We start from the raw sequence: 27,901 nt of genomic DNA, 5'->3' as shown, positions 1-27,901 counted from the left end.
AAACCAACCCAAACAAGAGCATCACACAATAACTGTTAGAGTCAATGAGGATCCTGCAATGAGTTTAGTGGGGTTTTGATCTTGCACTATATTGAATCTTACTTGCTCTACATATCAATGTAAGACCAACATCTAAAGATAACTCCTTTCTGAAGATAATTGAAAGTGTATTTGATCTAATGAACATGTTAAGCAAGCCAGAATATCTTCTAAAAATCAGATTTACTAATTGTGTTTGTGATTTCTAACATGTTACTCTGATTGTATTAAATGTCTAAAGAGATGTGTTGTTCTGTACTCTGTTTTGCAATACTCCAGCACAGTCTAAGAAGGGAATGGCTATAAGAACATATATAGTTAAATTATCCCAAACCATTGGTTTTTCTCCATCTTTTTTTCACAAAATAATACCATTTCTTCTGTGACTGCTCAGTCAGAGGCAGTGGAAGGTGTATCAAGGCTTGTTTTCTATTCCATTGTTCTCTGTCCCTCTCCCCTGCTGTCACAAACAATCTGTGTCTTTTAGGGTTCTTAAAAACCCAAGATCATTTCTCCTTTGCTGTAGTGGGTGTTCACAACCTCACAGGAGTGAAGGTTTCTACTGTGACAAAAGGTTTTTATGACTGAAACTTTGAATCAAGTACAGTTCATACCAGAAATTCAGTTTTACCTCATGTGTGCTGCATTTAATAAAGAGGCATCTTTTGCTGACATTCACATGCATACAGCACCATTTCAAGTTCACAGCATTTTGGACTATGACCACAAAATGTGCAGTGACGAAACAGACAGGAAGCTACTTATGTCAAGCTCCTGTAGAAGCAAATATTTTCTTGTTTGCAGGGGACACTATTTACAAATATCAAGACAAAACTGACCCATTTTAAAGTTCACACATAATTTTGTGTCAAGGATTCAAGGTTAATAAGAAAAATATTTGTATTCTGTAAAAAGTTGCCCTGACATCAGTGGACTGACAAAACTTATATGCAAAATTGAATTCAATATGATTTTGCTTTCCATTCTCTTCATTTAAGCTTCTTATTGTGGAAGTTATTGGGGTTTTTTTCAGTTTATGATGAAATCAGTGATTTATTAATTGAAAAAGGAAAGCTTTAGCTAATACCAGGACAAAACAAGGCACCTGCAAAACCACCATGAAATGTCTAGCACACAACAGATGGGGAAAAATAGAAAAATTATTGATTTCATGTGTCTGAAATTCAGCATACAAGAACATGACCAGAAGAAGGCATGAGGAAAAAATAATCACAGAGAATCTCATCAATAAGACTGTGTCTACAATTAAAGTAATCTATCTGCTTTTGATAACTAGAGGACTACTAAATTGATCTTGTAAGAAATGAATCTGTGCTGCAAAAGATTCTAGGAATATCAAAGCAAAGGAAAATGGAGCTGGGTTTGGAGGAGGGGAGGTTGTAATTAACAGGACTTACTCTTTTCTCTTACTTGCTTCAAAACAAGTCCTTCCAAAAATATTTTGAAATTAACTAGTTGTTTCTAGATGTTTGATGCAAAGGCTGGAACCAGTACAGAGCTCTAAGTACTGGAACCAATTATCTTTTAGAACTAAAATATTGGACATTTTTAGAGGGAACAATCCTCTTAGTTGCCTAAAAAATACATTCAGAATAATTATTGGATTTTACTGGGGTTTATTTCTCTCCCATTAATCGCTTCTGAATGAGCAGAACTTTTGTATGGATTTTGTATTTAGCTATCATGAAACACCTTGAAGGCAATGTCAGTAAGCAATGGCCCAGAACTGCTCTGTATGGAGCAGGAGGCTGGAGGGCAGAACAAGATAGACACCATACGCTCATAAGATCATTTGAGCTGATAAACAACAGGAGATGATTTCAAAGGAAGAAAGGCTGCACAAAAATGTTAGGATCATTTCATTTACTGAGAAGAAGAAATCCACAGATATGATAATAGATCAAGAGCACCAGAAACCAGCAGGAAAGGCAGCTTATGCACAACAATTAAATAAAAAGTTTCAAACCTTTCAAAAAGTTTCATTCCCTTTCAAAGACAATCGCCTTTTCTCTTGTTTATCAATTTGCCTCTGGAAGGGGTGAATACTGATGAGTTCATCTCAAGACACATCTGCAACAGTTCAGATGAAGCATAAAGAAAAAGAAGGAACAAATTATATGCAATACCACTGCATAAAAGTACTACATGAATCCCAGGCACTGAGCTCAGGTAGATGTTTAAAGTGCTGTTCTGCTCTGTCAGGGAAGAGGGATACTCCCCAAATCCAGGAACAAATCTCCATAAAAATTTTTGTCAAGGTTTTGTATAAAAATTTGAAAATCAAATGTGCAATATATGTTTGGAAATAAATTAACATTATGCTAAAACACTATGCTCTAGTAGCAAGGTAACCACGATGTGGTTTCCAAATTAGAAACGTGTGGTTTCAGGTTCACATACCTAAGCAAAGCAACTGATTTTATTATCTAAAGAAATGTACAAGATCAGGAGGCAGTTTTAAGTCTCTAACTGTTGAAAGCATTATTTTTAAACCATATGCTAAAACAAAGAATTAAGAAAAAGAATTCTTAGAAAATACTCTATCATTTAACATTGTGAAACCTCTTAGTTGGATAAGCTCCTAATCTAAAAATAGATTCTTTTTTCTATGAAATTTTTCTATCCTCTTGTGGGGAGGTTGGTGCCACAGATGTGGCTGGTGCTACCACTATAAATGACAAAATGGCTGCATCCTGTCCCCTCGTTGTGTTTTGAGGACTAGATTCTGTCTTTATACCCTTCTAACAAGCACATAGCTAATGCATCTCACCATTCTAGTTTCACACTGAGATTTTATAGCTACATTTTATTGAAACAGACACAGAGCATTTTATGAACTCTTCATACTGCAGGATGAATTCATCAAGTTCTATAAAGATTCACTCACTCTGTAGAAAGAGATGCAATTCTCTTGATGTTTTGTTTTGGGAGAAGCTTTGTGTTGTTACTCTGCACATCTTGAAAGTTCTAAGCTTCTCAAAGGCCCATGTGGCCTGATGGCCAATAATAAGGCTCTGATTTGTTGGAAGATCAAAAATTTGAGAGTGTTTCTTGATGATCTAAGTTACATTCAAATATGCAGTTTTTCATTTTTTAATACACGTGAAATCTAGTTCAAGGAAAGAGTTTTGGCACAAGACAAAGTTACCCATCACCTTTGCCACTCTTCTCCCTTATTGCATTATCCAGCAGGTCAGGAAAACCTTACTCCTACTTCACTACAAGAACTCTCTAGAAAAGATCTCAAAATTCTTTCACCTGTCTCAGTGCTAGAGCTGTTTGCAGACACTAGGTAGTTTTTAGACATACTGGAACCTAAAATGGGATAAATATCCTCATCTTGCAGTACACAACAAAAATTTCATGAACATAAACCCCCTGATTATTGCAAAAGCAGATTTCACTCGATCTTCATTTTCTTAAACTAAATCTGTAACACAGAAAGGACGAGGTGAAAGAGGCAAGGAAGGTTTAACTTGTTTCTCCTATAAACACAGTTTGTTGTTCACTGTAACTCAAGTTTCTGAGGTTTTAAGGCTTTAATACAAAATGTTAGAATGTTCCCTCAGTCAACAGAAGTATAATCCAAGCACCTTAAACTAAGATCTTTTAAAATTTTTTAACTGACACAATGAATATGTGTTCTGGTTTACATCAGTGTAACGCCAGATAAATAAGTAGAGATACTACTGATTTACTAGAGAGTAAAATAAGGAAGAATAATAATCAATAAATGTAACCCATATGGAATAGAATCATATATCTGACTTAGGTAGTTTACTTTTACTTTTTTTGGACAGTTTTCTGGAATAAACCTGTCAACATAGAAATCTGAGGTCTTTATTGTTATTCAGAGTTCATTGGCTGCAACAGAACAAAAAGACATTAGAAAGCTCTGTAAGTTGTGCTGTTTTTTGGTATTAGTATACACTTTCTAATGTGTGGGATGTCGTAGCATTGATGTGCCACTAAATAAAAGGTAGCATAAAAAAACCCAAAAATCCTATTCTGTAAAAATCCTTAAATGCAATGCAGAGTCCTCGTGGCAACTCTTACTAGAGAGTCCTTGCACATTTAAATGATTTTCCTAGAACTAGCAAATGTAAACTAATATTTAGGGTGAATACATTTTCCTCCCTCAAAAAAACTGACATCAGGGCAGGTGAAACGGATGCTATGAATTCCAGAGAAAATATTCCAGAAAAAATATTTATGAGTTCTAAACTTCCTCCTGATGGTACTGATGTTGCTGAAGATCATTTACCAACCAGATAGATCATCTTAAAACTAATCTTACATGGAAATGCCTGCTTGGAAAGATCTGATCTGACAAAATACAGTGATGTGGACCAAGGCTGAATAACTTCTTGTCGAGCTGTAAGAACATCAGTAAGAAACATCCTGTTGTTCCTTGTAGAATAGAGTATATTTCTAAATAGTTTCTGTGCAAATTACTAACTTCAAAGAAAATATTAGTCATAATGACTGTGATAAACATGAACTTTAACGTTTATACTTACTGTGCACATGATTGAGTTGTATGTGAAAACTCCCGATTATACAAAAAGAAGAGCTATAACTAAAGACTTCCATATCTGCAGTACAACAGACAAAAGAGATTATTTCCTTTTATTCTCTGTTCTTCTTCTCCTTTTCTGCACTGAATTCTGCCACTGCAGCAAAGCTAATAGCACCAATAATTTAATAAGCCTTTCTTATTATTGCAGGTTTTTTACTCCAGCAGTGCAGATAAATTACATTTCATCTTCACTGCCCTCTTTCTTCCAGAAAGTCAAGGAATGATAAATATGAGATCAAAGGATGGAACTTAGTACTAAATTTGTTGCTTTCCTACATTATCATTTACCCTAAAAAATCTGTTATGTGAAAACTAAAACCAAAAACATACTGGAAAAATGTAATATATCTAACAAAAATACCTACAGTTTCCTTATAATTAACTCAATTTCACTCAGAGTAGAGGCAGTAAGATCAAAAATGGACAGTTATCAGTTGTGAATGTCTTTAAATACATATTTCCACTCAGGATAGACATATCCTCCTAAATGCTGGGTTCACCCTAGCATGTAGGGATGTAGAAACAAATTTTTCTCTAGTTAGTAACTTGTCACCTTTTGATCTTATTTCCGTGTCACAAGAAAACCAGAAAATTCCCTGTGAAACAAGGTGAAAATGAAAAGCATTTTCTGCCCTCTTAGTCAAAGGCACTGTAAGTCCTTGGCAGATCCCAGCTGGAAATAGTCCCAAGCTGCTCTATCTCTAGCGTGCAGGTGTCTGCAAATGGGACCAATACCCTTTTGGCATGAATATGCCTGTTAATCAAATTCAACAGCAGAGCAATTCTTTGTAATTTGTACATAGTTACTGGTGGGAGAACATCCAGCAGGTGAAACCTACTGACTTTTGTAATCCTGAGGATTCTTTTCCAAGTACATCCAATCAGTTTTCATATCAGAAGCCAGTTTCAATCGTTTATCAGCAGTCCTGGCTAACCAGGGAGGACCCAGTTGACTGGAAGTTACAAAATATGACGCCTCTCTGGAGCAAGGGTCACTGAGGGAAAGCCTTTGACACTGTTTCCTGCAGCATGCTCCAGGAGAAGCTGGCTGCTCATGGCTTGGACAGGTGTGCTGTTTGCTGGGTAAAAAGCTGGCTGGATGACTGGGCCCAGGGAGTGATGGGGCATGGAGTTACATCCAGCTGGCAGCTGGTCACCAGTGGTGTTCCCCTGGGATCAGTACTAGGGCCAGTCTTGTTTAATGTCTCTATCAATGCTCTGGGTGAGGGGATTGAGGGCACCCTCAGTCAGTTTGCAGGTGAAACCAGGTTGGGTGCGAGCATTGGTCTGCTGGAGGGCAGCAGGACTCTGCAGAGGGATCTGGGCAGGATGGATTGATGGGCTGAGGCCAGTTGTGTGAAGTTCAACAAGGTCAAGTGCTGATTCCTGCACTTGGGCCACAAAAACCCCACACAGCACTCTAGGCTTGGGGCAGAAGGGCTAGAAAGCTGCCCAGTGGAAAAGGACATCACGGTGTTGGTCAAAAGCTGAACATGAGCCAGCATGTGCCCAGGTGGCCAAGAAGCCCAGTGGCATCCTGGATGTATCAGCAATAGTGTGGCCAGTAGCATCAGGGCAGTGACTGTTCCCCTGTTATGGGCACTGTTGAGGCCACAGCTCAAGTCCTGGGTTCAGTTTTGGGCCCCTCACTACACAAAAGACACTGAGGTGCTGGAGTGTGTCCAGAGAAGGGCAACAGAGCTGGGGAAGGGGCTGGAGCACAAGTCTCCTTGGGAGTAGCTGGGGGTGTTTAGCCTGGAGAAAAGGAGGCTCAGGGGGGACCTTATGGCTCTACAACACCTGAAAGGAGATTGTAGCCAGGTGAGGGTTGGGCTCTTCTCCCAGGTAACAAGTAACAGGACAAGAGGAAACAGCCTTATGTTGGACCTGGGAAGGTTTAGATTGGATATGCAGGAAAATTTCTTCCTAATAGAATTACATAAAATCAAGTTTAACCAAACACAAGCAAGAACTCCATGATTCTTGAGACCTAGGCAGTTGTGTGGGAAATCCATAGAAGTGGACACTGCAGTTTGAAAGACCAGTAATCAACTATTGCATTGACCTACCCTGTCTTCCTATGTCCTTTCACTCTCTGCCCTTTCTAAGCAACTGGTGATCCTTACCTATTACTTTAAACATAAATGATATGAGGAAGCAATCATTATTTAATCCTGTAATCATCCATCATCTACTGCAGTAGGGCTTTAGTGATTTATTAAAACTGCCAGGTCATGATAATAATATCAGCAATGGTCGGTGGCAAAATTGGAGCTGAAGTCAGTGATATGAGGAAGGAGAAAATCCACATTAAAACAGTCAGTACAACCTAAAAACAAGAGTGACCTTAGAAAAACAGTAAAAGACAGTGTGGGTAGTCACAGCATTCTGCAGGAAAGGAAGTGGAAAGCAAAGATAACTACATTGAAGAGGAACAAGCTGATATGGTTATTGGGAAACTGAGTTATTTTTTGAAAAAAATCCTGATCAAGGATGACAATTTCTTCAACCGTAATTTAGTTTAAACATCAGAACGCGTAGTAAATGAAGATGTGGAATAAGGTTCAACAGGTGTCCAAGCACTTAAACATGGTAAAACTTCCTTGTTCTCACTGGAAGTATTATTTAAAATAAAAAACTAAATAGTAAAATAATCCTTTATCTATCAAATGCTGAGACTATTTCAAAAAGAGATGAGGTTTTACTTTGTTTAAAGCAATATTTTTGTAGAAACTAATCTGATTCAAAAATAGATATTTAATCTCTCTTTCATCCAGTGATAAAAGATGAACAGAGACCAAGGTCAAACTGTAGTTACCCTATCATACAAAATAATAAAATACTAGAAAAGAGAATATTTTAGCAATATATAGCTAAAACCCAAGATGTAACACTCCTCTGATTTCCCTTCAATGGTTTAACCTAATGCTTGTCTTATTTGCACCACACTGGGAGCAGAGCTGCTTAAGACCCAGCTTTGCTGTGGCATTACAGCTGCTTGCTGATGTCGCAGGAAGAAGATAAAAATAAGTTCTGTATAAAAGCCTGCAAGTGCAAAGAACTGTAAAATGCATTTAAAGACATCAACTGCATATCTCAAAGTTTGAAGAAGAACAATTTGCATTCTGCATTTCTCATGTAAATGTACACTATGAAAAATAATTATAATAGTAATCCGATTCAATGGAAATAAAGTAGTGCAATATTTATAGTCTGTGCCAGAGTTATAATGACTGTGGGGCGAGAAGTGAAGTGTCTCAGCATGTTCCACATGTTTTTAACACTGTTTCTAAAGGCTCTGGAGGCTATTAAATTTAATGAACCCATCTGCTATGAAATAGAGGTCCAAACATAATCAGTTTTCTCAGTGCCATATAATACAGATGGTATTCCATGTTCCACATCCCCAGCAGGAAATTTTATGTTGCTCTTTAAGTGTAGGACTTTTGTTTTTGGTTTTGATGTTTTAAACATCTTTTTGATGTATCATATATACCATTTTACAGTGTAAATACCATATAGAGCAATGCACATGAAAAGTGTTAATTCATTAAGTATTGCTATTTCCTTACAACAGTTTTTCTGTGACTTTGACAACTAGCAATTAGCTCTCTGTAGTAATAGTCTTTGCCTAATGCAATCATTGATAATTGCCCTAATACTGTAAGTTCCAGCATTAGCAGTGGAGGAAAACAAACGTGATTTATCAAAAGAAGCAGTTTCCTTCAAAAAGCAGAAAGATACACATTCTTCCATACATGCACATGCATAGGTGCTCCCTGGGATGAAGCCTTATTTACATGTACTGTGTTTGCATGGAACAATGCACTAATCATTCTTATTTTAAGTATCCATAAACCCACTAGGTCCTTATGGGCTTTACTTTCCTGTTCATGCCTCAGTTTTGATTTCTGGGTCTCGATTTTTTGTGCTTTATTGGAACACACTACACCCAGACTCTTGTCTTGGTGTGTGAATGTTGGATCTAAGCACAAATACAAATGGCACAACATTCCCTGCATTGATGAGCACCCTGCTGCTGAGCAGGAGTAAATTAGATGCGCATTTTCTAACACTCAAGAACAACATCCATTGTTGTTTTGAGCTGCATCTGAAAGACAATTGGAGTGCATGAATTCTATTCAGTTTAGAGGTTCATTCATTGACTATCTCCAGCACTCACTGTGTTTTGACAGTAGACAGAGATCTTACTGAATTTGAAACAGCTCATGTGTTTCATGATAATTCATTTATTCAAGATCCAGCAGTAAAACAAACACATTAGAATTGTTTGGCAGAAAATGAGAGTGCTTATTATGGCAACTGAAAATTTTGGGCCACGGAACTCATAAAAGCCTTAGCTCAAATACTTTCTTTTTTACGAGACTGTCAGTGAAGATTTTCACAGACAGTGCACTAATCATCATCATAATCAGCATAAAGAGACGTTGCACCTACCTATAAATGTGTGCATAACCTGCTTTTACTGTGTGCACAAGTGGCTGCAGTGATCAGCACTGTCAGTGGCTCAAGCACTGTCCCAGACCTACGAGGTCCCAGTGCAGACACTGTCACTCCTGCAGCTCTGAACTGCAGTCGTGCTCCCATGGAAGCTTCAAGGTGAAATGGTCAGAACTGCTCTACTCTTCCAGGGAAATGAATCCAAACTGAAGTGCTGATAGGAAAGCATTCCCTGGGCTACTTTCTACTTATCTCCCATATCAGAACCTTCAAAAGACCACTGAGATCTGTAGGAGACAAAGCAGAGCTTGAAGACCCTTGTTTTATGAACAAGCCTACCTGATGGAAGGCCTGATATTCATGCATGGGATTTTTTCTTCCCTAACCCAATTCTTTCAAATGTCAAAGCAAGAAAAGGAAGTTCCCATGGGAACCTCAGAAGCAGTTGGAGGTGACGACATTCTCTGATAAAGAGTTGTAAATTCTTAGAGATTAAGAGATGCTGGCCACAAAGGGAAGGTTAGAGCATGTAACCAAATCCAAAGTGGGATTGGAGAAAAAAAGAACACAGATTTCTATTTTTGGTTTATTAAAAAAACAGAATTAAAATTACTGTGTGCAAATTTTCTTTGCTGATTAATAACACTTGCTGACTTTCAGCTCTGCAGTGATTACCAATATTTACTTACTTTAGATGTATGTGAACACTCTGAACACACTGATGCAGTTTAATGCCTACCAGTAATACAATCTAGAAGTTTCTTTTTTGAAATAGAGGCCCAGGGAACAATTTACCATGATAAAAATGCGAAATATATCCACTTATAATAATAGCACAATTAACCTGTGCCACCAAAAGTATTTGAAGATATCTCTGGGAATAGAAACTAGTGGAAATGGGGTACTATTTTATTTTTGTTACTTCATAAAAGCTCTTCTGTGCATTGAACACGAAGAAAACTGTGTGAGTGGAAGAAGCACTAAACAGCATTTTAATGCCTCACCAGAAAGTCCTGAATAGAAAAATATGCCAGCATAACAGCTTTCAGTCTGGAGGACCTTCTGTTATAATTCCGTCCATTATATATATATATATATTTGTGTGTGTGTGTGCATATATATAAAATATATATTACCTCTGTGGAACTGGTTCATAATTCTCCTCTGTCAGAAGAAATGTATCCTAGAATTTAAATTTCCATACACAAAATACTTGGATTCTGTTGTGACAACGGAGAGGCACGAGCTTCCTATAGTTCCTGCTGCATTTCTGCAAAGAATCTGGATCAAATTAAAAAGAATGCCTACATAGTACTTGATTTTTTTTTTAAAGGATGAAGATGAATAAATTTAATTCTTTTATTATATATATAATAATGTAGTTGTAAGACCCATCATAAGCTTTTCAGAAAGAGTTACTAAAGGCTTTACTTCGGTGGAGCTATCTCAATTTGCTGCTCCATAAGGAGAAATAAGGTTCTTGGACAGGTTGCCTTCCTAGGACAGCATCAGTCTCTTGGACCAGGAAATACTTCCCAAAAATACCTCCTTCAAAAAAAGAAAGAAATGACAAAAACCTAAGTGTGTATATATATATATATATATATATAAATACACATATATACAGCAGCAGCTGTAGAACTGAACTAGAATTGAACTAAAATCCATAATGGAATGTATGTCTGTGATAATGTGGGGATAATGCAAATGAAGAATCAACAGATGGTACTCTTAACACAGAAAAAAATTACAAAGAGCAAAACCACTCACCATTCATATTATGACAAATCATGACCTGTAATGACTCAGAACACTGCTGTTTTGAAAGAACTCTTAAATTCTGGAGCACCAGACAGTCATCTCAAAATATTCAGTGAAACAGTAATTTGCTCTTTTTAAGCAAAGAACTCCTCTGATTGGAAACTGAACAGAGCCAATGTGGTGTTTGTCTGAACCTGCTCACAGCTTGAGACCAGCAGCCTGGGGGAGATGAACTCAATGGTACATTAGATCCAGAGGATATATTCAGGTACACTTATGAGAAACAAATTCTACCAGGAAGATTCAACAAAGGTCCAAGTAGGCCAAATAGGACACACCAATAAACAAACTCTCAATCACAAGCTTTTAAACAGTGGGAACTCAGGGGCCAGACCAGTCTTTTTTTATTTCCTGCAGGGAAAAAAAAGCAATGTTTTGTCACATTCCAAATGTGACCATAAGAATGAGATAAAGGCTTCTGTGGTCTACAGATGATAATCTGCAATACCAAGAGATGACCTCTATCCATTGCTGCACTTTAATATTCTGATGCCCAGCCTGTATTCCTTTTCCTTCCAAAATACTCACTTTTATTGACTCCCTATAGATGCATACATGGCTAAAAGAAGTCGTTGACTACTTTAAAACTGTTTCCTCCCTGAAATACTATGATAGTTCTAGAATTCTTTTCTGCTCACATTTGAAAGCTGTCACTTAGAAATCTCTTTTTTTTTTTTAAGCATCCATTAGGTTATTTTATTTTCTGAATCATTACATGCTTGTGGGCCTTAGCAATGTTGAAGGAGTGATATCAGATCCAAATGTGACCCATTTTTGAGCAGAAAAGTTATACTGAGGATGTTCTGTTGCAGTGATGTCCAGACCTCACCGTCTAGGGCCCACGTATCCCATCTGCAACCTTTGGAGCTATTCCCTACAGCACCTCTGGGCTGCACAGCTGAACAGGAACAGGCAGCAAGACAGTTTCTTCTCCTATTAAACTCCACAATTAAGAATATTCTACCTGGCCCCTCACTCTTGACAGCCCAAACACCCTTTCTCACAGAGTTCCACAGATTCAACAAAGCTCACCCACTCGTAGTGTGTATCAGACTGCTGAGTAGAGAAGTACAAATGGAAAAGAGAACAAGTCTAAAGAAAGGTGGGGAATTTGGAATCAGAGGACTCTGAACCAGAAGTTTCAGAGGCTGGCTGGTATATATCATATACTTCAATTCCAACATTTTAGCCTGAAGGTATTGGCAGCACTTAAGCTACTGGACTATTACAGGAGTAGCATTCCCAGCTATTGTGAAGCTGACTTTAGAATTAGTTCAAGATAATAATAAGCCTCTAAAGACTGTTTCCCAAGTGAATGCCTGAACCAAGTACAATCATTCCAGTCCCCCACAGATCTGAATTCAAATTATTTCAGAAATCTGTTGTTTCTCCGACAGCCAGTGACACTTAAGATTGTATCACTCCTATGTCAAAAGTCCTGGTTTTGAAAGAAAGGAGACTTTACACAGTGATAATAACCTTTCCAACATGAAATCCTGGGTTTAAGGAAATGTGACGGATTTTCTGATGAAGGGTAAAAGAAATGGAGCTGACTAGTTACCATTTCAGACAGACAGGAAACTCTGGGGAGAGAAAAAAGTCTAGGGACAGGCAAAAGGGAACCAAGGAGTCACCAGAGAGGCCTCATCTCACTTGCTTTACATCAGCTCTCAATCCTGACAGTGCCAAAGGACACACAGCCCTGACACACATTCAGGTTGTTCCATGTCATGTTTTCTGCATATAACATCTTGCCAGAGATTTCCACTTCTATAAAGGTAGTGTTTTTTCTAATGGTACGTGAAGCTCCTCAGGAGTGCCAAAGCCATGCTGAAGAGGCAGCTGTATGAACATTTTGCAGACATCCTCTTACAGGAAAGGTGAACAGACGCAGGAATTAGATTACTTGTTTGAACAGCAAAATTCTTCCAGGAATATTCCTAAATGGTATCAAACACTTAATGAACTAACTTCTGGCTTTCACAGATGACTTTGTCCTGGACAAATACTGGATGAGAACAGTCTGGGGTAACAGGGGAAATGTTTTGTGTCCTAAGATTATTATTGTCCAGCTTCTTTCTGTCTGGATCTTAGTACGGTCCAGCCTAATGTTGCTTGCTCAGAAACAGCACAGCTGGCCAATTAGCTCTGATATTTGGTTATATTCCATGCCTTTAGGGCACATTGACACTGAGTGCAACTTTGTAAATATAGCCCTGGGAATCTAACCCTGGCTGTTCAGACACCATTGGTGATAAGAACATTTAAACTATCTGGAAATGCACTGATGTTTCTAGCCAGGAAAGATCCAAGCAGCAGCCGCACCAACTGTGAAAATCAACAAGTTATGGGATGGAGAGGATTATTTTAACAGCACTTCCAGTCTGAAAGCACTAGAGATGGCCAGGGCATCTGTCTCTGAAAATAACACTCAGGCAGCTTTAGCTGAGGCAGAAGCAAGCCTGGTTTGGTAAAATGTTCCCTTCATTCATATTTTCAAGTTTTGTATGTGACTACCCTAATTTATCTTGTTCCTTTGCATGTTTGGGTTTGGTTTTTGGTTTTTTTTTTGTAGGAAGAATGATCAAGGAGGGAGGAAAAAGGTAGTTTGAAACTAAGCAGATCATGGTATTTTATTTTTCAATCTTTTCTTATAGAATCCCACCCATTAGGGTCTTGAATGAAGTTTTCATACACTTAAAATAGACATGTGCATCTATGTACATGAGTGCACGTGTGTGTGTCTTTATCTTCTCACAAGAGAAGATAAAGAGAAGAACCTGGAAGTATTTTGACTGCATGAAAAGACCTTTTGTTTGGATTTAAGCAGTTCTATTATTCAAGATTGTAACATTTCCATTGTCTGATTTTCCGGTTTTCTCAAGATTCCCTCTCCACACTCCCTCTAGTGTTCTTAAGTTCCCTTGCATTTAGTCGCCCCTGCTGGGTTCACTTACTATTTCACACAACATTAAGCTGTTAATTTTCCTTAGCCTTTCCATAACCTACAGGAGAATCACTGAAAGTTAGACCAACTTTTATGAGTGTTTCTCTCCCTGCAAAGATCGAGGAAATAAATACAGATTAACAGGCGAAAGAAAGAGTAAAGTGTCATATCAAATCTGAGACAGTAATTTGTACTTTGTTGGTGGGTAAAGGGGATGACTTGGTGTTGAGAAAGGAGGAAGATTTTGTTTGAAACACTTTCAGTGAACAATTCATAGGCAGAGAGTTGCATTAAGACACCACTTACCTGAGTAGCTTCCTCTGGCAACTACACAAACTCCCTTCAATATGCAAACACTGATTGCCTCAAGTGTTTAAAAAAAAAAGTGAATGAGAACAGGATTCTCCTGGTCACCTCCCCATTTAGTGGGATGCCCAGAAAGCACAGTAATAACACATTTTCTGTTCATCTCATGTTTCAATAAAAAAAAGACAACAAAGAGGAGACTGGATTAATACATTATTTTTAAAAATGAAACAGAGATAAGTTAATTCCTTCTAAAGCAATTAATTTTTTGTTTCTCCATTATAACTGCAGTTTAAATATTTATTTTACATTACCAATAGCCACAACTGAAGACTAGAGAAGGCCTAAACAATTGTGAAAATTAAATAAAAGCTCTATTCCCAGGGTGGTTTTGTATAGATTTAAGACTGAACCATCTAGAATCAACAGAGACTCAAAACAAACAAAACCCACCAAATATCGGAGTGAAATTGGTGAGATTCTCCCACCCTGCCCATCAAGCAAAATTTTAAAACAGAAAGAAACATCTGTGTCATGAGTAATTTGTGATCTTCTATCCATTATATTGAATATTTGGCATCTCCTGTACTAAATGGCAGACATTTGTACAAACTCTTGTTCTAGGGATAATATGCTAAACAAAATATTTTAATGAGAACAAAGGAAATATAACAAGAAAAAGAGAATAGATAAAACTCTAGTTTAGACCAATCCATGAAAATGAACAACCTTTACCTGCAAATCTGATGATTTGCCACACATGCTACAGAAGTATCACAAGAGCTCAGTCACTGCATAATAGAAAATTGTGCTTTAACTCAAAATACTTCACAAGGATGTCAAGTTAAATTGGATATTTATGACAATTATTTTAACATATCACCCATTCAATATACTTTAAAAGGCAGAATCTTCTCAATATTCTTTCCCAAGATATCACAGTTGACCCCTGGAAGTTGACCCACCTTTCTACACTAAAAATGTTGTCAGTCTATGTGTTTATACCCATATATTCATTGACATGTTTTAAAACGTATAGAAAAAATGGTTACTCAATATAATCAATATATTTTCAATGCCCATTTTCTATTTATAAAAGAAATGTAGGTTTGGAAGTCATAAAATTTAAAATTATTCTGTAACTTAAGTTTGTTTCAGTATTTTCTATGTAATCACAATATATAAATATCTGCTGAAGTTCAGTAATGTTGAATTATTTGCTTGTAGCATAAAGGTATAAAATCCCAATTCTTACACTGAGTTAGCACATTCCAGTGACAGAAAGAAGATTCGCAATGAGTGTTTCTACCACAGTATTTTTGCTTTATCATGCAGACTTACAGTGCTGTCAATGTATGCTTCAGTCCACACTACGTCGTGCTCCTGGTCAATGACCTTTGGTCGGCTGAGAACATGGAGATATTCCATAACATTCTCTTGCACATCAGCCAAGGTAGAGATCTGAGTAAAAAACCCTGTGAAAACACACCGTTCCAAGTTATAAACCAGAGAGAACAAATTAAGGAAGTTTTCAAGAAAGAGTATGATGTGGTTTATGTCTGTTCATGTTTTCTGCTTATTTCCACAGAAAAAATGTAAAAGAGGAATGTTTCGTCAGAAGCAGCCTCAAACAGTAATAACTGGTGAAAACAGACATCTGTGAAACCTTTGGCCAGCCCTCAAGGACAGGGTTTCCAACATCACTATGAACCACTGCAGTCTCTACTAAGCTTTTATTTCCAGACCACTTTTTTGTTTAATGGTTTGGGCTTTTTACTTTTAATGCTGCCTGCTTTAAAATTTAGAACTGGTATTTGTCCACCTATATCTCACCCACTTTGTCCAGTTTCAAGAAAGGTGATGGAGTAGAACCACAGTAACAGAACAGTAGTTGCATGTGCTCTGAAACACTCATCCCTACAGAATGTGATTAAAAAAAAAGGCATTATGTAATTTACAAATATGACAGGTCACAGAAAATATAGACTACAACTAGAATTGTTTGGTTAGGTGATCACAGCCTTTTTAATTCTTTAAAGCATCTCCTCCAACCTGACAGCAGTGAGAGCAGCAGAGGCCTCAGCTATTTGAGCTGTCACCACTCCCTTTGGAGTGCTTAGATGTCAAGTATCTTTATACATCACAAACTTGGCATCTGGAGCCAACATCATGCAAGAGTGATGAAGGACTGACAAATTTCAAGGCTAAAATTTCATCAGGCCTTATTTAAATGCATCACTTGCCTTCATTTACTTTGCATTAATGAGAAAAGACCAACATGAAAGAGGCCTCACTACAATTTTAATCATTTGACAAGATCACAACTTCTGTGGAGCTGAAATATTAAGCTTTATTAAGCTTCAGCAGAAAACATGGCAGCTGCAAAGAACTTTTGAGCTGTACTTTTGTAGATGGGGCCAATTTTGGCAAGACTGTAAGGGTGGTCTGTCCGAATCTAGAACTTTCTGAATCAATACATTGGCTCATAATTCATACACTACAAAATGGATGTTTCTGCACATGTTTCATCTGTGTGTAAATTAAGGCACAGTGAAAGAAGAGACTTTATAGCAGAGATCTATAAAATGAAACAAGTCATACTAGTAGCCTAATGCATATCTTCAACTTAAAAATAAAAAGCAGAAGTGCTGGGTTGGTTGTGCTTTTTAACCTAATCTGAATGTAGATGTTCTCAAATATTCTTAGTACAGCATTCTTACTCATAATATAGTATTATTATGCTCTTAATATATTCAATATTCTGCTTAAGGAATTTTATTTATTTGATATTTTATTTTTTTTATTAAGTCCAGTATTTTGTGAGGCTTTTAATTGACTACTACACATACTATTAAGGTTTACCTCCTGCTTCAGAAAAGTGCTATTATTTGTCTTGTGGTTCTGAAAGCTTTTTCAGCCACAGAGTAAAAGGACTGACATAAGTTTAATTAGGAAACCTGTACTTGAGGAAGCAGAATTCTATGTTTATGGTTAAAAAACCTCCAAACTATAGTCTACTTTCTTGAATCAGTAGGATACTCATGAGAAAAGCAATGTATATATTACTCTTTCTGAAATGCTGCTTGCTCCAATTTTAGGACCCCAAAGTATGGGTTTCTCTGTCATATGAGTAAAGAGCAGCACTTCAGTCTTTGGTCCTTTTAATTTAGTGAAAATGTCAATACATTGTCAAAATATGTTTATTGGCCAACATAAGCTACACACATAGAAAACCTCCTAAATTATATATATACACATATATATATAATTTATATAATAATTATATATATACACACTGTGGTTTATAAGGCTTTTAATCAGGGATTCAAAATACTGCAAAACTGTGTGGATCACCCATTTTACAGGTATGACCAACATTTTCCAAAGCAGTTCCGAGTGACTGAATTTTGATATGGCTCTTTTCAGAATTACATTTGAAGCAGAGATCTGTTGGCACTGAATAGCATCCAGTGAACAATAGGATCACACCTGCATTCATATACTTAATATATATGAGCATATTATGTCATATATATAATTTATATATATATAAAGTGATATTATAATGTCTGCAAAGTCAGAGGAGATTAACTACTTGAAAAACTTTGTATTGTATCTAAGGTGATAGAAAAAACTTTTTTAACCAAGCAGTACTTTGTTACCCATACACTTCAGAACCACAATCAGTTAACTCTTTTAATTTTCATACTTCATTAAAAGCAAAACCTTTAAGACTCATTTAAGAAGCTTCTGGATGTCTATGCCTGGAAAATTCTGTAATCACAGCCTATAAATTACCTCTGAGATAACAAATGCATTGCTGTACAATGAGCATTCTTTCTGACTGTCTCCACAAATGTTTTTATGTCACAATTTCAAGTGAAAAAATTTAGCTAAATTACTCAAAAAAAGAAAAAAAAAGAAAAAAAAAAGAAAAAAAAGAAAACAGGATCCAATCTGAAACAATTTAGTGTTGTGCCATACAAGTTTGCACATGTTACAAGACACTGGTACTGCCAAATTTTCTTCTTTTCATTCCTTCAGGAGAGACCCCTGTGGACCAGGTACAGTCAACCTGAGCAGAGACACCCATCTGAGCAGTTATTTGTAACTGTTCTTCATATGGATAGGTATTACTTTAGGTATTTCTCTTTGCAGCAATTCTGAGAATGTTGCCATATCACAATTGAAAAAGCCTCCAGGCAGCATGTTACAGACAAAAGATTCGTTCCTTGTTGTGGTATTGCAAATCATATTTCTAAGCTGCACAATAGAAAAAAACAGTTTTTAGCCTAATTTCCTAAGACTAAAAGAGACAGTAAGTATGAATTAATTTTGTGTAAACTTAGTAAAGAAATAAAGGTTTCAAAGACAAGTGAAAATATTTTTCAATCTTCTCCTAATGGGAAAACCCTGCCAAATTTACTATATTATAGCTAGGAACAACATTAGGTAACATGCTTTTAGTTATTTTTTACTTTAAATTTAGGGGGTTTGACTATTCACATATTTCCAGCTATATGTAACTCACAAGAATTACCTTCCTACACTGCTAAGTTTACATCTCTTATCTAGAGGGCAGAGAGACCCCATGGAATTAAAACCCTTACTGTTCCTATACCGAGGTTTAACCACCAGATAAAGACTTGCTCTGAAGTCCTTGAGCGCAGCTGCTGGGGCCATGTCAGCAATAGCAGCAATAAACCAAGCTTAAATTTTTGCATTCCAACACCTGCTTCTCAGCTCCCTGGTGTGTGAATTATGCTACCTCAGAGCCCCCTCACAGTCAGCACTACCTTTTTCCCCTCCCCAGCAGGAAAAAACTTGTGAAGGAAATGGGTAAGATTTGGTAATGACAAGCATGAGAGATATATAATAATGTGGTAAAAGACAGACACTTATGCTCTGCATGTGGGCTGTCTTTCCCCATTGCACAGTCCCTGCAATGCTTTCTGGATGGCTTGTTTTTCTCTAAAATGTCCACCATTAGACTGATAACTTTTCAAAATGCCTCCAAACTGATTTTTGCACGGAGTGCAGTACTTTCGTTTCCTGGGCGCTGCGCAAAAGAGATGCAATACTCTTGCAACTAATGAAATATCAGAATTAAAAAACCCTCTGGGTAGGGACTAAGGAGTGAATTCATTGTTTCAGTGCAGCTGTAAAACTCCCATGGAGGTTTTCCCCTTTCCCCACAGAGGAGGCCTCTGGAGCAGGTGAACAGGCTTGGTAACTGGCTGCCTGCCACCCCAGAGCCCCCAGTGCAGGAGGGGCTGGGGTCATGCTAATAATGGGAATGGATGTGATGGGAGCTTCCTGCACAGAACTCTCCTCTGCTAATACAATAGTCTATCAACTGCTCCAGCTGGGGCACAACCTGCCTCAGGGCTGATCTGTCCTCTGCCTGAGCTGGAGCCACTATCAGCTCTCTGATACACGAAGCATTTTTATCTGCGTTGCTTTCTCAGCCTCTGCTCCTTTGTACTGATGAATCCAGTCCTTTGTTCATTTTATAATATGCCAACCACAGTGATGACCCATAACAAAATGTTTTAAAAAACCAAGCAAGAAAAACAGAAACTGTCAAATTACTAATGTAACAGTGAATTTTACTGGGGAAAAAAAAAATTAATCCCAGCTGTTTTGTTAGCCAGTAATGCATTAACTCCCATCTTTATCTCTACAGCTTTCTGCTGGAAGTGATGCTGAGGGAAAGGTAGTGCCTGTCACTTCTAAGTTCAGGATGTTACTGCTGACATCTGGCACATGCACACTAGTCACCAGGAAATTTTCACCTTTGTTCACTTCACAATCTTAGTATATCTTGTTTTCCTTAATGTGCACTTCCTTATGATGCAGAAGAGTAAATCACTGCAAACTTCACAAACCACTCTGGAGGGATTTTGGGGATTTTGAATGTTTTAATGTATTTAAAATGGTTTGTTTTGCTTCATTAAGCAAACTCCCTCTAGATATGTCCTACTTATATGGAAAAATGTAACAGAAAAATGTATTTGGGGTTTTTCAAGGTTTCACAATCAGAACCTAGAAGCTAAAGAAGTTTTGCAAGGTGGTGTGAATTTCCCCTGTGACCCATTTTGAAGGAAAGGGCTGCTGTCCACAGCCCAGTCAGCTGGAAACCCTGCAAACAGCCTTAATCTATGTTGTGCTTCCAAGAGGAAAATCACTGCAAGGAAAATTGATTTTAGGGTCATTCACCCTCAGTGACAACAACATATTTCGGCCCACCCATGCAAGGAGTAAACTACAGTCCTGCTATTCAGCCAATCTTTAGACCAGCTTGACTACACTCCTCATCTGTTGTGCTGTAATCCCTCATTTCACTGAAATAAAATGGACAAGCTGTAACTGAAAACTCGAAGGAAAAATCTAAATCTGTACTGTCTGGCCATGACATGCTGTTTCCTATTGTGATTTTCAAAGCTAAAAAAAAAATATTTAATTACTGATTAGTGGTAGAATATTTTTACATTATAAGCTATCAGAGAGCAGGTATTGTAACTATTAAACTGAGAGGGAAATAAATTTTTAGAAGTAACAGTCATTAAGCTGTTTAGTTGATTCATATGAGTAAGACTCTGACTCAAAGAACCATGGCTCTGAAAAGAACAAAGTAGTCCTGAAGAATGACAAAGGTGACCACTTTTCCCTCTGGGAATAAGGAAGACGTGGACCAGATGATCTGCTAAGGCAGCTTCCATTGCCTGGTCCTAATTTCTGAGTTGCTGTACTTAGATCTTTATGAATTTGTGGAGCTGGGCTAAAAAGTTAAAAGATTTTGTTGATTAAATTGTCTTCAAAAAAGATGCTTCAAAGGATTCTTATACTATTATTTAAACTAAATTATGGTGTAATATTAGCTGATTAAGACAAGACTTCAAACTGAGTAATTTCCATCAGCTGGACATAACAGTAGTTAGAGAAATAATGACTAAATGGATAGCACCTGATGCAATTCATCATAATGTAATGTGGCACAATGGAAAAAAGAACTTTTATTTTTTTTCCGAGAGGAAAGAAAAAGGAAAACCTGAAGATTAATTGGAGTTTGGGGCTGTTTTTTTCCTGAATCATTCTTACTTATACTACTCAATCCTTTTACTCCAGCAAGTCAGCATCTTAAATGTTTTAATGCTCTTTTCCTTAAAGGATATAAACCAGTTTTTTTCAATTACACTGTCAGTTCCTCGAGGGACAGGATGTCTGGTGTTTTACATACCATGCCTAACTCAACAGAACTTGTACCCAATGTTCTTAGAAACCAAACTCACTCTGAGTAATAACAGATAGAAGAGAACAAATGCTTTGAAATTAGTTTGTTCTCTGAACAAAAATTTAAGATCACATAGTTTAAAAGCTTCATAAATATTTTAAAGAAGAAAATTTCAAATTGGGGTTTTTTGCTCTTTAAATTGTATGTTACAAGACAATTAAGTCTTTTCATTTTCTGGGGAAAAGAAAACGACCCATCCTCGGTGAGTAGCTGTCAGCAACACCATATCTGTAGAAGGGTCAGATGTGCAGGAAGGCTCAGCAGTGGGGTTTTGGAAACAAGGCTTCCACAGAGGAAGGTTAACGAACCTTTGTTAGCACAGGCCATCCACTTCAGGTTATCAGCAAATGCAGCTTCTCTTCCAATCAGATAGGTAAAAATGCGGACCTGAAAGTAAAATGCAAAAGATAAATCAATTAATACTGCATTTAAAACATATCCAGTGGAACTTCAGATACAGGTATGTAATTCACAGGATACACCCCTTCTAAGAAAGTATTACTGGTTAAGCAGCACAGTAGGTTAAAAAAAAACATTTCTGCCAGTAATGTCTTCCTGAAAAAAAGGTTGCTTTTTTTCTGTGTAATAGGATGGTTGATCTTTTTGAATGTGTTTAGTATCTGACCTTTAACTACAGTTATGGTTAATGTGTAATTAAGAATAAACTAAAACCATTGGAGTACAAAATGGTATATTTCAGACAAATCTATTCTGGACTTACGAATTCAGAAAATTGCTATGATGTTGGGGAAGAGGCACTCAATTAGCAAATACTCCTGTAGATAAAGAATCTGCAACACCAGGCAAGCAAATTCCCCTCAGCTTTTAAGGTTCATATGATGCAATGTCATTGTCAACACAGACACAGGTACCCAGAGGCAGCATTTTAATATCATTTAATTAATTTTCAAATTTAAAAAAAACCCTTATCATTTTTCCCATTAGCATTTTTCCTCCTTCACAAATGATATTATTTGTGGAATAAATCAACTTTATACTAAACTCCCATAAGGTTTTTTGTTCCCTACAGAAGTAGTTTTAAAACACTCTGAAACTCTCCCTCTTTACTGCCAGTTGTGACACTATATTCTCTCACTGCCCTTTTACTCATTTTCTTAATGGCCACATCCTGTTTTTAGGCATACATACATTTGTGGTATCATCATGCCTAGAGAGCAGATTCCAGTGACAAAACTTTTCCCAGTCTCTCAAACATAAAATACACACAGAACTGAATCATGATTTATATGGTTTAAAAAGTCTACACAGTGATGGTGTAGTGTTGCAAGTTTGAGTCCAACAGTCTGCATAGTCCCACTCTAAGGCTCTAAAGAACACAACATTAAACAAAAGAATGGTGCTTTAATATTTTGTTGATTGCTATGAAAAGCATTAATAAAGAGATTCTTTATTCTGCAAAGACACATAAAAGTGCACAGTGAGATTTATACTCTCAAAATACAGCATAAATCAATGTCACATTTTATCTTCCTGCAAATGATGCTTGAAAATAGCCTATGATGAGACTGAATACTCTGAGAGATTTATATTTAATGATCTGCTTTAATCTATAAAGAATCAAACTAGACTGTGTTCCTAATAAAAGGAGACCAGCCTTATCTAAACAGATGAGCAGTAAGCATGATAACAGGCACAGGCAGCAAAATAGCCTACAAAAAATAAAATTTCAGCAAACTGGTAACATGGATCATCATGAGGAATGAGCTGTCTCTGTGATATCCATTGTAAGGATTTTAATGATTTTACACTGAATATACTTTCTACATCTAGTTTACTTATTATCTAGCAGTTTTTCTAGAAAATATTTTAATCATGATAAAAATACTGATAATTGTAATTACTTGAAAAAATAAAGGAATCTATCAAACAGAGAGCTAGAAGATGAGTGATCCAAATTTATTAACTGCTGTTTCCTTCCCTGTCCCAAGGCATTGAGTATTTTTCTCTACACACTTTCCATGGTACATGTTATACAAATTATGTTTACTACTGTCAGCATAAAGTAAAAAGTCTTTTATACAGTGAAATATAAGTGACATTATAATTTTAAAATACCCTTTCTATATTTCTCATGAATCAATAGAGTGACTTATTATTTATAGTAGTATTGTAAGAAAATAGCCATGACAGGGTCACAGGAAGGTATTTCAGTTAAAATTAAAGCCACTGATACTTTAAATTTTTCCTTCTACACTGATCCTAGAGACACATTAATAGGTGTTTCAAATATTGTTTAATACTTCATTGAAAATTTTGAGAAAAATCCTCAAGATCAGTTCTGATGGAAAAAAATTCTGATTATTTCTCTACTTCCCAAAGTTTCATTTGCTCAGTTCATTGAACCCATCAGCATAAACTTAATTCACTGTGAGCTTGTAGTGAAAAGCATTAACCATACACTGCACAAGTATGGCAGAATCACAGAATTAACTAGGTTGGAAAAGACCTTTGAGATCACTGAGTCCAACCTATGACCTGACACCACCTTGTCAATCAGACCATGGCACTGAGTGCCACGTTCAGTCTTTTCTTAAACACTCAGGGACAGTGACTCCACATTTCCCTGGGCAGCCCATTCTTATAAAACAAAGGCTTGGCATATTATTTTCTGCTTTCAGAGACCACAGCAGTGACTTAGGTAATAAATTATTAGGACTGAAACTTGCATGAATAAGTCTAAACTCTAAATCCCATTTTTCAGAACAGGCTTGGTTCTACACACCTTTTATACTACTTTTGTTCTTCTGCATAGGTATTCTATGTGATAATTCAGGATGTTTAACACCAATAAAAAAGTTACTGTGGCCATATGTTTACTCCAGATACATAAAAATATAACAAACTCAGTATTATAGAACTATTACATTAATTTGGGAAGATAAATTCAGACTACTTCAACTGCTGTCCATGGATGAGACCTGTGCAGTGATGGGCTATGTATGGTGCAAAACAGGACACACAGCATCATAATAACCAGTGAAATTGTCATTGTACATTGATTAGACATTGGGGACCAGATTTAATAACCACCCATATTCTCAGATCCCAGGCAAGATATATGTTGGTAGGTAAAGCTGTTAATAGTGACCACCAAATTTTCTACTTGTTTTATGTGAGGTAACTGAATGGAAAGTGTGTCAAATCAGTTCTGCTCTGCAAAATGATTGCATGAAATGTTTATTTTACTCAAACAACCCACATATAACACTAATATTGTGTAGTCTGCTGATAAATATGTATAGTATTGAGGCATATGATTGAAATCTCTAGAATTAATAATTGATGAGGAAGTATAAGGTGTGTCTGTCTCATTCTGTTTGTATTTGACCTTGAAGAAAATAAAAAAATAGAAATTATGAGCTTTAATAGGTATTTACACTATATAGACCCACATTGATACACCTATGTTGGTATCTTATGGTACAGCATAATGTTAGGACTAAAAATTCCTTTGAATCCATATGGAGAGAATGTTTCAGTCAAGGCAGACTGAATAAATTCAAAGTTGTTATGGGCCAATCCCAGAAGATCCAGTAACAACATTTACATAGTCTACATATGCTCTGGCTAACTGAGTACAAGCCAAATGAGAAAAACACCTTTGAATATCCGAGTGCTGTGATTGAATCAAGAGACCACTTCCATCAGAGAAGGAATCTGCATCAGAGGGTGTAAGTACCTCTGGCAAAAAACATATGGCAGAAAGAGATGGGTAATTTTTAAAGCTCTACAAGATACTTGAAAGAGACACCTAAATAAAAATATTTTCTGTGCCTGACCTGCAAAGTATTATATCAACTATATTAAGGCTTATCATGAACTGTTAGGTGTGGAGAAAGAAAATATTCTCAGGCAGATGTACTAGTCTTGAATTTTTATATCCTATCTACAAGACTGAAAATTGTAGATGTCAGACTCACTGAACACAAAGGAAAGCTTACTCCAAGAGCAAAAACTTCAATCTTTTCAATTATACTTGCTGTTTCTGCACAGTAGGTGCCACAGACTACTATTTTTAAGCCAATGTTCACAGAATATGGAGTGAGAGCTCCATAGCAATATCAAAGAAACTGAAAGGACAATGGAACTAGAAACTTAATAGAACTTGTGACTTTCTCACTTCATATTTTTCTGAAGCAAATGTTGAATGGCAAAGAATACCATTTGAGATTGATGTATTTTAATTATCTTTAAAACAGCAGCTGTGGAAACCTCCCATATGTTACCATTATGTTATGCCCCATTCCTGACCTGGAAGGGTCACTTCCTGGAAAGGATGTCATTCAGTTCCTCTTCTTACTAAAAGATTATTGCATAAGCTCCTATGGTTCTGAACTGTGGAATCAAATTGATAATATGCAACCAACTAATTTCAATGGTGCATTTTATGATGGCCAGCTTCTGTGTGCACGACTGTGCAGTCAGGTCACAAGCAGGTGTCGCAAGCTTTGTTGGCAACTATTCCCATCTACACAGCAGAGTTAACCAATATTAAGGCATCAAACCTCCAAGCTCAGTAGTGCAGACAAAACTGGACACAAATCTTACACCGAGTAAAACACCTAAATCAAAAGCAGACATATAACTGCAGGCATTATCAATATTTTTATCTTGCTTTCTCTCTGGTTTTCCAGTCTCTGGTTTTTCAAATTCTTGTTGCCTTACCTAGGCACAGATCATGGTTTGGACTACATAAGGGGTTGCTATCTACTCTTTGTTGCAGCTCCTCAAATTTTGAAAAATAAGAGTATTGTTAGTAAGTTTCTTGCTTTTACAGCCAGAGAATATTCTGAAGTTTGAACCTTTAAACTCCAGACAGAAGGTTTATATAAAATCTCAGAGATGCGTACATTCAACCATTAGTGAGGAAACCTAAGAATGATGACTAAAATGACAGCTATTTCAATGCTAACCACTTCATCTGAAATATCCACTTAACAGTTTCATCCATTATGTGTGGGCTAATCTGCAGTCCCTGAACTGTCCTCACCTCTGAAACTTCATTAAACTGGCAGCGTAGGAAGAGAATAGGGACCTTCTTCCATCTCTGTTAAGCAAGACAAGTCAATCTGCAAGATTCTACACATTGGAACTGTGAATTCATATCTTCATGCCAAACAGCTGGTAAAATAGTATTTCCAGAAACTTAAAATACTGTGTGGGAGGGGAAATGGGACTTCTGCTTGCAGCTGCAAACTATTTCATGGACACCTTCAGCAAAATAGTCTTTCCCTTCTGGCTCAGCAAGAAATAAAAATAGTCCTGTGGCAAGAGCTACGGGATTTAACTGGGATATAGAGACAAAATTCAAGTTCGCATAGTTATAAGCTGTGGTGGCCCAGGAACACCTCAGCTATTCTCTGCATAGAGGAGCAAATGGTCTAACTGGGAACAATGGATCAACGTGAGACTGAGTGATTGTCTGAACTCCTAAGCAGCCTCACGAAAAATAATTGATCTCTTACAAGGGCTCTCAAGGTGAGAGCCCTCAAGATGGCTTTTCCTAGGCATCTCATGCTTCCTGCCCAACATTACACCATGCTGGTCACCACTTCCAGATTAGTCTTCAATATCACTCTTCACATAATCTCATCCTCCTAGTCCCCTCTCTCCAGAATCCTTTTGCACACCCCACCTCAGAAGACACCAGTGGGAAAAGGAGGAATTGATGCTGCAGTTGGTCCCTGTGTTAAGCACATGGCCCAACCCCATATTTGCCTGTGAAGAGCAGTCTGGATGCAGCCATAAAGGATTCTCAGAATCATACCAGATTCACTCATCACAATCAGTAAGATTCACAATAAAAAAATCTGAACAGGCCCCAGGCCTTTGCACCAGAAACCTTACCAAATCTGAAAAGGGAAAAATGTTGAACTTGTGAAACGTATCAATGTGAGATGTATTATAGGTTCTAACTTTAACCAATACACACACAGATCAATCCAAAAATAAACACGAATTCCAAGTGTATTTAGTGCATCTGGTTGTTGCAAAGGGCATAACATACAGGGCAATGAACAGGCATGGGAAAAGAGAAATATGAAGTCACTCTGGAAATTTCATCTCTAAATGTCTTCATAGCTTTTTCTACTTTAGTGCATTTTTTATTATAAAGTAATTAAAGAAAGCCCCAAAACAAACAATTTGAGGATCTATTTGCATTGATAAGTTGTCTGGAATTTCCCTGAAGACGATGCTCTAAATGAAGGGGTGCAAAGCCTTGTGATGTAATGTAAGACAGCACTACCTCAATATCTTCTGTCCTGTTAGAGACCTTTGCCCTGTGAGGTGCTGAAAGCCTCAACTTACAGTGCACTCAGTGCAAGGAAGCCATGAAATTGAAGACATTACCTCATGAAACTGAATCCTTAAATGTTAAGTTACTCAGTAAAAGGTTCTTCATTGTTAATTT

At 37.0% G+C, this 27,901-nt stretch overlaps 1 protein-coding gene across 6 annotated transcripts in view; it reads right to left on the bottom strand.

The window, feature by feature from the left end:
• Positions 1–27,901, bottom strand: part of CACNA2D3 (calcium voltage-gated channel auxiliary subunit alpha2delta 3) — a 395,280-nt gene that overhangs the window by 123,842 nt on the left and 243,537 nt on the right. For all 6 annotated transcript variants that reach the window (XR_006014815.1, XM_042020563.1, XM_042020540.1 and 3 more), the window contains exons 12-13: positions 21,777–21,855; positions 15,516–15,649 (exon numbers count right to left, since the gene is read on the bottom strand). Coding sequence is in view for 5 of the 6 variants with exons in the window: in XM_042020563.1 (XP_041876497.1) it covers positions 15,516–15,649; positions 21,777–21,855 (213 nt within the window). In the remaining variant the exon portion in view is untranslated. The remainder of the gene's footprint in view (positions 1–15,515; positions 15,650–21,776; positions 21,856–27,901) is intronic.

The sequence above is a fragment of the Corvus kubaryi genome, unplaced genomic scaffold (genome assembly GCF_017639235.1).
Source record: "Corvus kubaryi isolate FWS band 111438036 unplaced genomic scaffold, C.kubaryi_AGA036_p1.0 124, whole genome shotgun sequence".
Taxonomy (NCBI): domain Eukaryota; kingdom Metazoa; phylum Chordata; class Aves; order Passeriformes; family Corvidae; genus Corvus; species Corvus kubaryi.
This window is presented reverse-complemented; position numbering and strand designations above follow the sequence as displayed.